Source organism: Monodon monoceros, unplaced genomic scaffold, assembly GCF_005190385.1.
Source record: "Monodon monoceros isolate NGI ecotype Baffin Bay Population unplaced genomic scaffold, NGI_Narwhal_1 Super_Scaffold_12, whole genome shotgun sequence".
In the NCBI taxonomy this organism is placed as follows: domain Eukaryota; kingdom Metazoa; phylum Chordata; class Mammalia; order Artiodactyla; family Monodontidae; genus Monodon; species Monodon monoceros.
The window spans coordinates 149,785,611-149,799,202 of NW_021703768.1; the positions used below are offsets into that span (position 1 = coordinate 149,785,611).

At 51.6% G+C, this 13,592-nt stretch overlaps 1 protein-coding gene across 7 annotated transcripts in view; it reads left to right on the top strand.

The window, feature by feature from the left end:
* The window catches only part of HRH2 (histamine receptor H2), a 46,660-nt gene that overhangs the window by 17,897 nt on the left and 15,171 nt on the right, over positions 1-13,592 (top strand). For 4 of the 7 annotated variants that reach the window (XR_003792718.1, XM_029217281.1, XM_029217282.1 and 1 more), the window contains one exon: positions 7,102-8,687. Coding sequence is in view for 4 of the 7 variants with exons in the window: in XM_029217281.1 (XP_029073114.1) it covers positions 7,612-8,687 (1,076 nt within the window). In the remaining 3 variants the exon portion in view is untranslated. Of the gene's footprint in view, positions 1-7,101; positions 8,688-9,785; positions 11,435-13,592 lie in introns of those variants that run through there. The other 3 variants (XR_003792717.1, XR_003792716.1, XM_029217284.1) reach the window with 2 other exon arrangements.

Below are 13,592 nucleotides of genomic sequence, written 5' to 3' on the forward strand. Positions count from 1 at the left end.
CTCTCAACCACTGCGCCACCAGGGAAGCCCTAATTTTTAGTTATTTTTTATTGACGCATAGTTGATGTACAATATGATGTAAGTTACAGGTATACAATATAGTAATTCACAATTTTTTGATTAAACTCCATTTATAGTTATTATAAAATATTGGCTATATTCCCTGTGTTGTACAATATATCCTTGTAGCTTATTTTATACATAATAGTTTGTACCTCTTAATCCCCTACCCCTATATCACCCCTCCCCCCTTCCCTCTCCCTACTGGTAACCACTAGTTTGTTCTCTATAACTGAGTCTGCTTCTTTTTGTGGAAAATAGTGTGGAGGTTTCTCAGAAAACTGTAGAAAGAACTACCATATGACCCAGCAATTCCACTCTTGGGTATATATCTGAAAACAACAAAAACACTAATTTGAAAAGACACATGCACCCCAATGTTCATAGCAGCTCTATTTACAATAGCCAAGGTATGGAAGCAACCTAAGCGTCCATCAACAGGTGAATGGATAAAGAAGATGTGGCACATGTATACAACAGAATAGTACTCAGCCATAGCGAAGAACGAAATCTTGCCATTTGCAGCAACGTGGATGGACTTGGAGGGTATTATGCTACGTGAAATAAGTCAGACAGACAAAGACAAATACTGTATGATATCACTTATATGTGGAATCTAAAACCTACAACAAACCAGTGCAGCAGTCCTTTTGATGACTGCACTGCATACTGTCACCACAGGCAATTTTACACCATTTCCAGGTCACACGACAAATTCCCAGGAGTGCAACTGCTGGGTCAGTAGTCTGTTCTTAATATTCATGGGTTTTTCCAGGCCCGATAAGACGTTGCCTTCTGCACACACACACATGCACACAGCTGTCACCGGCCACCACCCACAGCATCAAACCTCATTCCTCCAGTTCGCACAGCCTCTTGCTGCCCCCATCACGGGCCCTGCGACTCACCGCTAGGCTGTGTCTGAACCGCCGGGGGCTGGGACCCCCCTCGTCCTTTAGGTTAGTCTCCCGGCCCTGGGCCCACATCTTGCCCTGGGCTCCCGTGTGAAGGTAAGAAGGAGCTCCAAAGCGCTGTCGGCCTTTCGGAAGTGGAGCTGCAGCCACCGTCCGGGCCTCAGTCATATGGGTCAGCATCCCCTGTGCGGCGGCCACTGTGGGGTTTGGAAGGCTTGTCTTCCCTCCTTAAAGAATGAAAGTCACCCCGCTGAAGTAACTCCCACCTCTCAGGCGCCTTTGGGACTCCTGCCAGGGGCAGAGCTCCCGAGGGTCTGATGCTGCAGCCAATCGCTGATGCCCTCGGCACCAGGTACCCAGGACGTTCAAAACGGCCAATGACAGGGGGAGCGTTCTGACACATTACGGCTCATAAAGCTGAGGGACTGCCTGCCAGCGGCCCAGTGACACCAGCATCTCATTACCTGTGGTGGTAACTGGGAGCGGCCAGCAGGGCCCAGCTGGGCGGACCCCCGTGCCGCTCCCCCCAGCGCCTGATGTCCCAGCAGGATTAGCCGGACCGGAGCAGTCTTCTGCCTTCCAGTCACATCAGCCTCCGCTCACACCCCCCCCTCCACCCCCGAGGCTTCCCATGGTTCTGTGGTTAAAATCTACCATCTCTCTGCCTCCAAGTGTTTATAGGGGCTGTTCTCTGTGGAATCTGCTTGTTCCCCATTTTCACTGAGTTACCTTTTTCCTGTCTGTACAGATCTCAACTCACATATCCCCCAGACCAAGTCAGGTCTCCACACTACATATTCCTGTGGCTCCCTATGCTGCCCATTTATATAACTGTCAACACACTGCAGTTAAATCAGCAGCTCTGCCGTGAGTTACTTCACGTTCGCCCCACGCCAAGCTGTCGTAGAAGCTCCAAGATGTGTCTGCCGGGCTCACCGCTGTACCCCAGCACCCAGCACAGTGTCTGCCTCTAAACAGCACTCCATAACTATATGGAACATACGTGAATGCTATTTCTTGGTTGTGCCGCTTTAGACAATAATAAAACATAATATTTATTATTATGAAATAATAATCTTATACTATTATTATGTGTAATGTAACCTGCCATGCGCCAGGTACTAAGTGTTTTACAGACCTTTACTCTCTGCATTTTCACATTCACCAAGTGAAGAAGGACATATTATTATCCCCATTTTACAAATGAGAAAACTAAGGCTCGGAGAAGTTGCAGTCTTGTGCCCGAGGTCACAAAGTTATTAAATGACACCACTGGGATTAAAACCCAGATCTGTCGAATGTCTAAGTCCTTGCCTTTCAGCCCCTGGGGCTCCCTTCGCTTCTCTGAGTGTCAGTTTTTGGAGAGTAAGGATCAAACGACCTACTCCGCAGACTTGCCCACCGGCTCCCCCAGAAGGTGCCTGGCACGCAGTGGTTACCTGCTGAATATCGTTTAAAGAAAACAATTGTAAATGATTGCCTGGAAAATCAGATTCATCTTCAAGGTCAAGTGAGAAACCCAAAGGAGCCTTAACTGATTCCCCCAAATTGCTGGCTACTCCCCCAGTGGCTGTGCCTGGGGTAACAGAAAAGGGGAGCTTCATTTTACTTCCTAATGAAAAGAGAAAAGTGTTGGACTTGGTTTGATAAGATTTGATGGGAGGAGACTCCAGCCCCCAGACTAGTTAATCTTCTAGATGACCTCGCCCCTCTGCTGGCAAACAGAACGTACCACCTGTGGCATCTCTTCTGGGATTTTGTGGGTGAGGATCAGTGAGAGGGGAGTTGGGGCATCAGGCAGACCCGGTTGGCCTTTGGGCTATACCTCCGCTGGTGGGGTGACCTTCAACCCTTCAAGCCCCCATTTTCTTTGCTGCCACAGGGGAGGATTGAGGAGGGTAATGATATTCTGGATTCCATCCACCACAACTCATTCCTAGGGAGACACATTCTGATGGGGAATCACCAAGGACCACACTCAGAGGAGAATTTTCCTAGGGCCCTGGAAACTCAGAATTCTACCCACTGGGGTTAAAGAACCCCTCCTTCCTGTGCACCCCAGATATCACAAGCCTCTGCCAGAGGTGGGTATAAGTGGGAGGTAAAAGTGAGAGGGGATGGAGCAAGAAGACTCTGGAAGACTTCCTGGAGGAGGTGACAGAGGAAGCCAAGTCTTGAAGGAAGAGTGAGAGTTCCCCAGGCATGGAAGGGAGGAAGAGCACTCCAGGCAGTGGGAATAGCATGTACAAAGGCACAGAGTCAGTATGGGCCTAGGACTTTCAAAACCAGGAGGAATTAAATGCCACCAGAGCTGTTTCTCAAAGTGTTGTCCAACTAAAGGGCACTCGGCAGCAGGAGCTAAGGCTAAAGAGAGAAGACAGAACCAGGTCACGAAGAACCTTAAATGTCACATCAAAGATCTATCTATACTTAAAGGCAACCAAGGCTGGTATTGGGAAGTGATCAAAGCAGACTTCCCCGGGCAGAGCCCAGCACAGTGGGTTTAATACACACCTGTGAGCACATTGAGTGCATTTAACATACTCAGCTGTGGCTGCTCTTCAGGGCCAATTGGCCACCGTGACCTCCCAGAGGCACTTGATGAGGTGAGTCAGACTGAGCGGGGCCCTGCCTTTTGTTACCACCACATTTGCTAGGTGATGACTGTAGGTGAAGGTCAGAAGCCTCCCCAGGGAGCAGTGAGGGGCACAGCAACCCATGAGCAAATTCTCCAGAAAGTGCCTTTTCAGAGGTCCTTAAGGCAAAGATGAGATGATGTAAGAGGAAGCAGTGTGACACATAGAACTGCAGCATCTGTGGGCAACCTGCGAGATGGGGAGAGGAAGTGGCTGAAGCCGGTTTTAGTGAATTCCATATCATTTTCACACGCACACACACACTTTATGTACCCTGGACCTCTCCCTTAGACAACGAGAAATGTTTGCTGGATGGATGGATGGACAGGACAGATGCATAGGTGGATGGAAGGTGGAGAGAGGTGGTCCAGATCCAGGACCTGCTTGCGGACAGACACAGAGCCATATTAACAATGCAAGGTGACAGCCGTCTAACTCAGTACAAAGTGCAGGAGAGGGTGCCCCTGCCTGCAGGCATTCAGGACATGTTCAGGGTGTCCCTGATTTTTGAAAGTTCACTTTACCCCACTTCTCTTTTACAAAAGACCTACATTAGTACCGGTTTTTGCTAACTGAAAGAAACCCAAGGAGGATTTTTGCTTTGATGAAAAAAAGTGAAAAGCAAAAATAGCGTTCAGGTTTGTCTTGCGGTAAGCCATTATAGAGGCAGCCTGCACCCCAAGCATAAGGTGGTGCCCCCCAGAGCTCCTTCCCCAGGAACCACATTCAGCATCTCAGCATCGAGCCCCCATAGCTGTGAACTGTGTCTGAGCATCTGTGCTTTATCTCGATTTATTTTGTGCATCCGTTGGCAAGATGTGTCCTAAGGTAACTTCTTCTTTGCTTTACGCCATTTCAGCTTTCTAAAGGTTTCAAAAGAATGCTGTACTTTCAGATTGGGGCGGGTTGGGGTGGGGGGAAACGTGTTTGAGCCAGGCCTTGAAAAGGGAGTAGTTGACTGAAGACAGGGAAGAATGGGACTCCAGGTGAGGAGACAGCAAAGGCGAAGGCAGGAGGGAAGAGACGTGCTGCATTTGGGCAAAGTCCCGGTTGCCTGAACGGCAGAGTTAGGGGGACAATTACAGGGCTGTTTGGTGAGATCCACTTAGAAGGACAAGTTGAATTCTGGTGCAAGAACGGGCATGGGGGCAGGCTGGAAGGGTGTGAGCTGAGTTTGAATCCAGGCTCTCTGGACACTTAATGGGGTGAGACGTCACTTGGCCTCTCCAAGCCTTGCTCTCCTCAGCTGTTAAATAGAGACAGTGATTCCCCTCACTTGGGGGTTATTGTGAGGATGAGATGATATTTCACTTAATATGTATGATATCACCTTGCCCAGGACTCTTCTACAGTACAGATGTGCCATCCTTGGTCGAACCATTCCCCTGCTGATGGACACTCGGGTTGTCTCCCACTCTTTGCCACTTGCACACCTGCTGACGCAGACGTCCTTCTTCATGGCTCTTCTCATGGTGGTGGTTGTATTGCCACAGCCTAGGTTCCAAAAAGAATGAGTTAGATCTAAGTGATCCAGAGGGGTATCCGTTATATAATAGGAATTTTAAAAGAAATGAGGAAAAGAAGTAGCAATGTCATGTGTACAGCGTGTTTAAAACAGTGTCCTACATGTGTCTGGTACGTGCAGAGCCTCAGAGAAAGAATGTATGGTCTCCATCACACCAAATGGTGAGCAACGGTCACCTCCCTGGCGTGAGGGCTTGGGTATGTGATGGCCCAAATAGTTGGCCCTTCCTGTATACCTCAGGACCCTTGCTTTACTGCAATAAGCATGTCATTGCTTTTAACATTTGAAAGGAAAGTTCAAGAAAGTGGTTTTTTATATGAACCGTGATAGTGACAATGACGGTGATCATGGTAACAGTGATCTTGGGGGTGCCTTGGCCCTCTAGGGCCATCATTCTACCCACAGATTGGCAAAAGATCCTGCCTTCACAAAGGTCACTGGAAACTTCTGGGACTTAGGCTGTAAGACAGAAACATGACAGGGGTGGTTCCTATTTGAAACTCCAAGAAAAAAAGGAACCACCACTCTAGCCCAGCCTGCTAGAGTGGCAGAAGGTGACCAGGAGTTGGTGATCCCTGCACCAACACAGTGGTTATGACTAAATGATGCCTCTCGTATTCAGGTTGCAAAACCCCTCCAGGCAAGAGCCTAGGAGAGGCTTAATTTATGTCAGATGGTAATGAGCTTGTTTCTCAGAGGGGTTCCGCTGTCAGCTTGATTTTCTGCACACTCCCGGATCCCAGGAGATTGCCTGCTCTCTGGAAAACCAGGATCAGCTTGAGATAAAGGGTCCAGGAATCAATCAGGGCCTTAGCTTGTTTTGTATCAATTGGAATCGTAGAATATCACCAGTAGGAAGGAATTTAATCTGAGATTTAACCAAGAAGCATTGCATGTGCAGCCATTCTGTTGAAGTGATGTTTGCCGTGAGACAGGAGGTAAGAAGGAAGGAGGAAGGAAGGAACTAGAAACAACAGGAATACCTGTGATAGAGTGATGATAAATAAAGCACAGCCAGCCATCCTGGGGACTGTTATGCAGCCATTAGAAAGACTGAGTGAGCTCTGTACCAGCTGACCTGGAAAGTGAGGTTTAGAGAGATGTTAAGAGCGGGTGTGGAGAGGGGCTGCAGTTGGCAGACTACAATAGCAGGCTAGATCTGGTCCTCTTCCTGGTTTTGTGCAGCCCTTGATCTGAGAATAGCATTTACATTTTTAGCTTGGAAATTGTTTTAAAGAGTTTGAGAAAAAAAAATCAAAGAAGAAGACTATTTTGCAACACGTGAAAATGATGTAAAATTCAAATTTCAGTGTCCGTAGTAAAGTCTTCTTGGAGCACAGCCATGATCACTCATCTGTACATTGTCTGTGGAGGTGCTTTCACACTAAACAAGAACTGAGTACTTGCAGCAGAGACCCTGAAGAATGCAAACAGAAAATATTCGCCACCTGGCCCTTTCCTGAAAAAGTCTTTTGGCTCCGCATTTAGAGTATGGTGACATTTTGTAAAACGAGAGCGTGGAACACTGTTTTCGGCGCTTTATCGGAGTAAATGTATTACATTTGCTTATTTTTTCATTCATTTTATCATTTATTCATCATAGACTTAATGCCTACTGGTGGGGCCAGGCACTGGGAACTAGCAGGGAACAAGCAGATACAGCCCCTGTTTTCATGGAGCTTAGAGTCTGTGTCTAGATCTTTCTTTCTCTAGTATAAACAACCCTAGCCCCTCCAACCGTATCTCACATGATGACTTGGTGGTCCAGCCCCTTGCATCCTGTCTCCCATCCTCCTCCCTCTATGTATCTTGATTGCTTCTGTCCCTTCTAAGGAGTGGTGCCGGACTGGTCCCATGCCTCCTGGTGTCTAGAAGGGAGGTCAAGGTCTAGAAGGGTTCGTCTTGAATCAGGTCACACTCTCGGTCTGGTTTCAACATGCTCAACACTCAATCTTTGCATTTCTAGCTCACGCTCTCCAGTGGACTCCAGAGGGAGAGGCAACAGTGCTAGGCCCCCGTCATGTGGTTGGGAGCAGCCGCCCGCTATGGAGAAGGCTGCAGCCATGTCTCCACATGATGCCTCCCAAATAAAACCAAAGCCACCTCCAGACTCATGCCCCAGTGCGTCAGTCTCTATGCAAAACCTGGAGAGTGGAGATCTGTTCGGTCCCAGGAGGAAGCCGGCTCTGCCAAGGGGTCATTTGAGGACTGGGGTTTGAACCAGGAAGCTTGCTTCAAGGACTAGCTTTCCCTCATCTTCCTTCATACTCACGCCCAACACCTCCTAAGAGACAGCTTTATTTATCTCTAGAAAAACAGCACTGGATCGGTCATTGCAGCCTCTCCACATTTGGACACTTCTCTTGGCTCTGTTGGGCAGCTTGGAGCCCAGTGGTTGACATAATTGACCCTTTGGGGAGCTGGAAGAGAAGCAGCCAGGGGCCGGAGGCAGGGGAAGGAGCCATAGGGTCCCAGGATGGCGTCCAATGGCACGACCTCTTCCTTTTGTCTGGACCCTGCTGCGTTGAAGATCACCGTCAGCGTGGTCCTCACCCTCTTCATCCTCATCACCATCGCCGGCAATGTAGTCGTCTGCCTGGCGGTGGGCTTGAACCGCCGGCTCCGCAGTCTGACCAACTGCTTCATCGTGTCCTTGGCCATCACTGACCTACTCCTCGGCCTCCTGGTGCTGCCCTTTTCGGCCTTCCACCAGCTGTCCTGCAGGTGGAGCTTCGGCAAGGTCTTCTGCAATATCTATACCAGCCTAGATGTCATGCTCTGCACGGCCTCCATCCTCAACCTCTTCATGATCAGCCTCGACCGGTACTGCGCCGTCACAGATCCCCTGCGCTACCCCATGCTGGTCACCCCTGTCCGTGTCACCATCTCCCTGGTCTTAATTTGGGTCATCTCCATCACCCTATCCTTCCTGTCTATCCACCTGGGATGGAACAGCAGAACTGAGACCAGCAGTGCCAATCACACCATCCCAAAGTGCAAAGTCCAGGTCAACTTGGTGTATGGCCTGGTGGACGGACTGGTCACCTTCTACCTGCCTCTGCTGGTCATGTGCATCACCTACTACCGCATCTTCAAGATCGCGTGGGACCAGGCCAAGAGGATCCATAACGTCGGCTCCTGGAGGGCAGCCACCATCAGGGAACACAAAGCCACAGTGACCCTGGCAGCCGTGATGGGGGCCTTCACCATCTGTTGGTTCCCCTACTTCACCGTCTTTGTTTACCGTGGGCTAAAAGGGGATAATGCCATCAACGAGACCTTCGAAGCCGTGGTTCTGTGGCTGGGCTATGCCAACTCAGCCCTGAACCCCATCCTCTACGCTGCTCTGAACAGAGACTTCCGCACAGCATACCAGCAGCTCTTCTGCTGCAGCCCCAGCGACCACAGCACCCACAGAACTTCTCTGAAGTCCAACGGCTCTCAGCTGACGAGGATTCCAAGCCAAGGACCCAGGTGGCAGGAAGAGAGGCCCCTGAGGCTCCAGGTGTGGAGTGGGACAGAGGTCACGGCCCCCCAGGGAGCCACAGACAGGTAACTGCCCCGGCAGCTTGTGTGTGGGACGGGGCACAGGGACGGGGTCCCACTCATGGTAACAGCTGTTCACGAGGTGCTGCTTTGGCTGTTATGTGCTGGGAATTCTTCATGAGCACTTGGCAGACCTCGTGTTATTCCATCCTCCCAAACACCCCCTGAGGTAGAACTTTTTACCTCCATTTTTAAAAGGAGTAAGTCAAATCGCAGAGAACTTGGCCAGGGCCACAGAGCTGGGATCTGGATAGAGCTCCCCTGACTCAGAACTGGTGGACCTTTTCTCTAGCTACCTTGTCCTTAAAATCAGGAGTCCTAGGTTTGAGGTCCAACTCGGCCACTTAGTTAATGGTCATAAGTGTTCACCTAAATCTGCCAGGACGGCCCTCAAATGGCCGTGGAATAATGCTGCTGCCTGGGGGTTAAATCAGAGACCCCACTCGGCCCACCGTCACTGAGCACCTTTTATGCGTCAGCTCTTACTTGGGGGCTGCTCAAGTGGAAGGAGAAAGAGGACTGGCCAAGGTGGGAAGGCAAAGCCTTGAAAGCCAGGCTTGGACATTGTACTACAGGTCTTAGGGGAAGAAGCAAGGATTAGAAGCAAGGATGGGTATAACCCATGCATCTGTCTACTTTGGAAAGAGGGCTCTGGTTGTCCCCTGAGACATGGACCAGAAGAATGAGATGGGGACAGCAGTGAAGGGGGGGATGTGGTACTGGTCCATGAGAGAGAAGAGAACAGAGCAAAATCTAGGAGGCCATTAAAACATAGTCTTGTAGACCATTGGATGTCTGGGATGCAGGAGATGCAAGAGAGAGGATGCCCCAGGACTCCACCCCCGAGAGGTACCCAGGCTGAAAAGATAAACAGGATCAGAATGACATTGAGATCAATTCACTGCTGACAAAGCCCATGCAAGGTATTAAGGGGTACCTCACCAAAGACTTGAGTGGCCTGAGGAAGCTCACACATGGAGAGAAGGTTTATAGGTCTGAGCAAGGTCTATCTAGCTGTCGAGAGGAATAAATGAAAGGATGCTGGTAGAACATCTGACACATACAAATGCTCAATAAATGTCACTTTCCTTTGTCTTCCCACAGACCATGCCTTTGCCCCCCAGAATGCTGGTCTGTGTGACTGACTCATCCATCCATCCATCCATTCATTCATTCACAAACATCTGTCAACTTCCTGTCACATGCCAGGAACAGTGCTGAGCGCCAGGGATGTAGAAGTGACATTGTGGCACCTGTTTTGATGGACAGGTATGGCAAGTCAACTGTACAGCCTCGGTCTCAGCTCTGTGGCTTGAGCAAGTCTCTGCCCCTCTTGCGCCTCAGTTTCCTCATCTTGTAGAATGTGGGGTCTGTCCTCAAGCAGCCTGCCCAGAGCCACCTGAAGCACACATGTGCTAAGGGGCACCAACAGGCTCTATGACCCCCGGTAGGATACTTGTCCTCTCTCGACCTTTGAGCATCAGACTTGAGAAAAGCTTGCATGGACTCTGCACACTCACGCCCTCTGGGTGCTGGTCCCTGTGGAGCATTGTGGGGGTGAAACTGCCCAACTGGACCCCTCGGCCTTGTGTCCCTCTGGTCCTTGCAGGAACCAGGTGTGGAGGGTCCCGCCATAGACTTTGGTCCTGGACCCTCCACCCGTCCACTGCTATCCTTATGGAACAAGCTTCATTGCTCCTGCAACCAGCCTCCTCCAGGCCTCCTTGCCTCTAGACTCTCCCTCTCAAATCCATCCTCCAAGCCACCTAAAGGCATCTCTCCAAAATGCAGACGGGGAAGCTTCCACATCTGGCCTTGATAGATAAGATGACCCTGTCCTCCCACACTGCCTCATTCGGGAAGCAGACTCTGGTACAAAGCAAATTTAGTTCACAGAACAAACAAAGGACAAAGCACGGGGTGTGGACTCTAGAGAAGGCTGTTGACACTGTTCATTCTGTTGCCATCCCACTTCCTACTGCTCTTACCTGTGGGACCCGGGTTAATAGGCTGCCTCTACCCCCAATCCTTAGGGAGCCACGCAGCAGGCACTCACCAGCAATGGCCAGGCCTCACTGAACACCCACTAGGTACCAGTTTTAGGTTTGCCGCTATTTCTATGTATTAATCTTTCTGTGACGGCATCTCATCCCCACCCCTGTACCAGGTGCTAGGGTACAAAGGGAAATAAAGCCAGCCCCCCATCTCATGCCACCACCTGTCTGGTTGAGGAACAGACTGGCCACGGTTCAGAGCAGCACGTGCCCAGGCTTGAAACCCAGTGCGCAGGGCAGCCAGAGGAGGCAGCACCTGGCCCAAAGAGCCCGTCCCCGGGAGCAGGCCTCTGAGCTGAGCCTCAAATGCGGAGGGGAGAGACCCGTTCCTCCAGGGTGGCACGCTGGGGCAGGGAGCGTCCACCTCCTCTTCTGATCATCACAGCCACCCTGGCCACCAAGGCCAGCTAAGAGGCCGTGCCTGCCTGGGTCACACACAGCAGCTGTGGAGCAGAGGGGTCCAGCAGAGAAGGATGGGGAACCAGCTGAAGGGCCTCATACTATGGTTGGGGGCATGGGGATCCAGGAAGCCAGGAACAGCCCGAGTTTGATTTTCCAATAGAGGCTGCCAGGGCGACTGGGGACTTGGGTGGCCCTCCATGAGGTTGGCTTCCAGCTTCCCTGATGACCAATAGTGTGTCCTTCCTGCTTCCCATCTGGGAACAAAACCCAGCATTGGCCTGACAGAGAGCCCTTATCCCTGCCAAGGGGCCAGGTGTCTGCCCTTGGTTGGTGATGGCGGAGGTTGTAGGGGGTTCGGGCGGGGGGCGGCACAGTCGCGCAAGGGGAGACTCCAGGAGACAGTGGCTGAGCTGTCTGGTCCTCCCTGCCCTGAGGCCAGCCAGCAGCCATCTCCCCAGCAGGATGCTCTGTCTGCCCCTTCCTGATCCCATTGTCCACCCTTACGCCGCCCCTCGTCACCTCTACCCTTCTCTGATCCCAGCTCCCCGACCTCGCCCCTTCTGCTCCACCGACCCTGCTCAGTAACCCCCACTGTTTCTACTGAATACAGGCCTGCATTCGTTTCCAAGGTGGGGCTGCTGTAACAGATGATGGTGAACTTGGTGACCGGAAACGAGACAGATTTCTTTTCTTACAGTTTGGGAGATCAAGATGTTGGTAGGGCTGGTTCCTTCTGGAGGCTTCAGAGGAGAATCCGTCTCCTTTGCCTTTTCCGGCTTCTGGGGGCCACCCGCACTCCTTGGCTTGTGGCCCCTTGCTCACATCATGCTGACCTCTCGCCTCCACGGTCACATCTCCTTCCCCTCTTCGGTAGCCAAATCTCCCTCTGCCTCCTTCTTTTAATAAGGGCACTTGTGATTCCATTTAGGGCCCACTGGGATAATCCCGGATAACCTCCCCATCCCAAAGTCCTTAACTTAATCACATCTGCAAAGTCCTTTTTGCCATATAAGATAACTTTCTCAGGTTCCAGCAATGAGGATGTAGACGTCTGGGGTCCACGTTCAGCTACCACAAGTCCCAGCTCCCCGGCTTAGCACTAGAGACCCTTCATGATTTGGTCCCTGACCACCTCCTGACACCATCCCCAGGCCCACACCCACCCTCCAGCCCCTTCTTCCCCCACCAAAGCAAACCACTCAGAGTTCATTCATTCACAGGCACTCACCAAGAATTTGCTACATGCCAGCACCGTTGGGGGTGTAGCAGTGAGCCACGCAGAGGCCCTCTTCCCAGAGGGATGTTATTCTAGGGCAGTGGTTCTCAAAACGTGGGCCCCCAGCCAGCAGCAGTCTTCTGGGAGCAAAGTAGCTGACGTCGGGCCACACAGCCTCATCCGTCCGTGGCAGAGCTAGGATTCCAGCCCAAGCCCGTCTGACCCCAAAGCCAGGCTCTTTCCATGAGGAAGTGCTGAATGGACTTGAATTTAGCCCAGGCTCTGAGTGCTACTCCCATAGACAGCAGATGGGGAAACTAAGGCCCAGGGAGGCAAGCGACCTGAGGCCCAGAGCAAGCTGGGGTTGGGGCAGGGAGCAGACCCTGTATCTCTGGACCCCTGCCCAGGGCTCTTGGGTCTTTCCCCATACACTCCCTTGCCCTGCGTAATCTCCCCAGGCAGGGAGATAAGACTCCTGGGCACCAGCTGTCTCTCTCCGGGGCAGGCGGGCACTTCCTCCTCTCTGCAGGGGCCCTGTGCTTGCGGCTGTCACCCTCCCAGGGGCTGGAGTTTGAGCTCAGGAAGAAGAGGCACAAAGGGAGGCCAGGAGCCACAGATGGCCCCCTGCTGCCAGCTCTCTCCCCTCACAGGCCTCTTGCCAGCATTGCCAAGGGTCCCCCCTCCTTCTGCTGCCAGTGAGAGAGCATTTCGTCCAGCTGGGAATGGGCCTCTGCTCTGCCCTTCTGGTGCTCTTGGACTATGATACAGAGCTCTTATCCTGACCAACAAGGCCCTGCTCTGGCCGACTCTCCACTGCCCTAACTCCTCCTCTGGGCCCCTCGGTCCTGTCCCCAGGTCACGCTTAGTCCCATCCCACGCACCCTCCTCTCAGCCCAAGGCAGCCTTCTTACCCCTCTTGGGACATCCTATCTGTTCTGTGTCTGCTCCCCAAGACCGCAAGCTCCCTGAGGGCAGGCTCATGTCTCTGTTGGTCCCTGTCCAACACCTAGCACAGTGCCTGGCACAGGGCGCCCAGTAATATTTGTTGAATGAATAAGTGAATGAATGAATGCATGAATATCTCATTCTAGGTCCCCAAGAGCCCTGAGAAGTGACTAATACCACCAGTCGCTTTAGAGATCAGGGAACCAAGTCTCGAAATGCCAAGTTCCAGGAACACAGTGGGAACTCAGAAATTCCTGGTTCCCTTTTCTAACTTTGACATCACCGTGGGCCTCC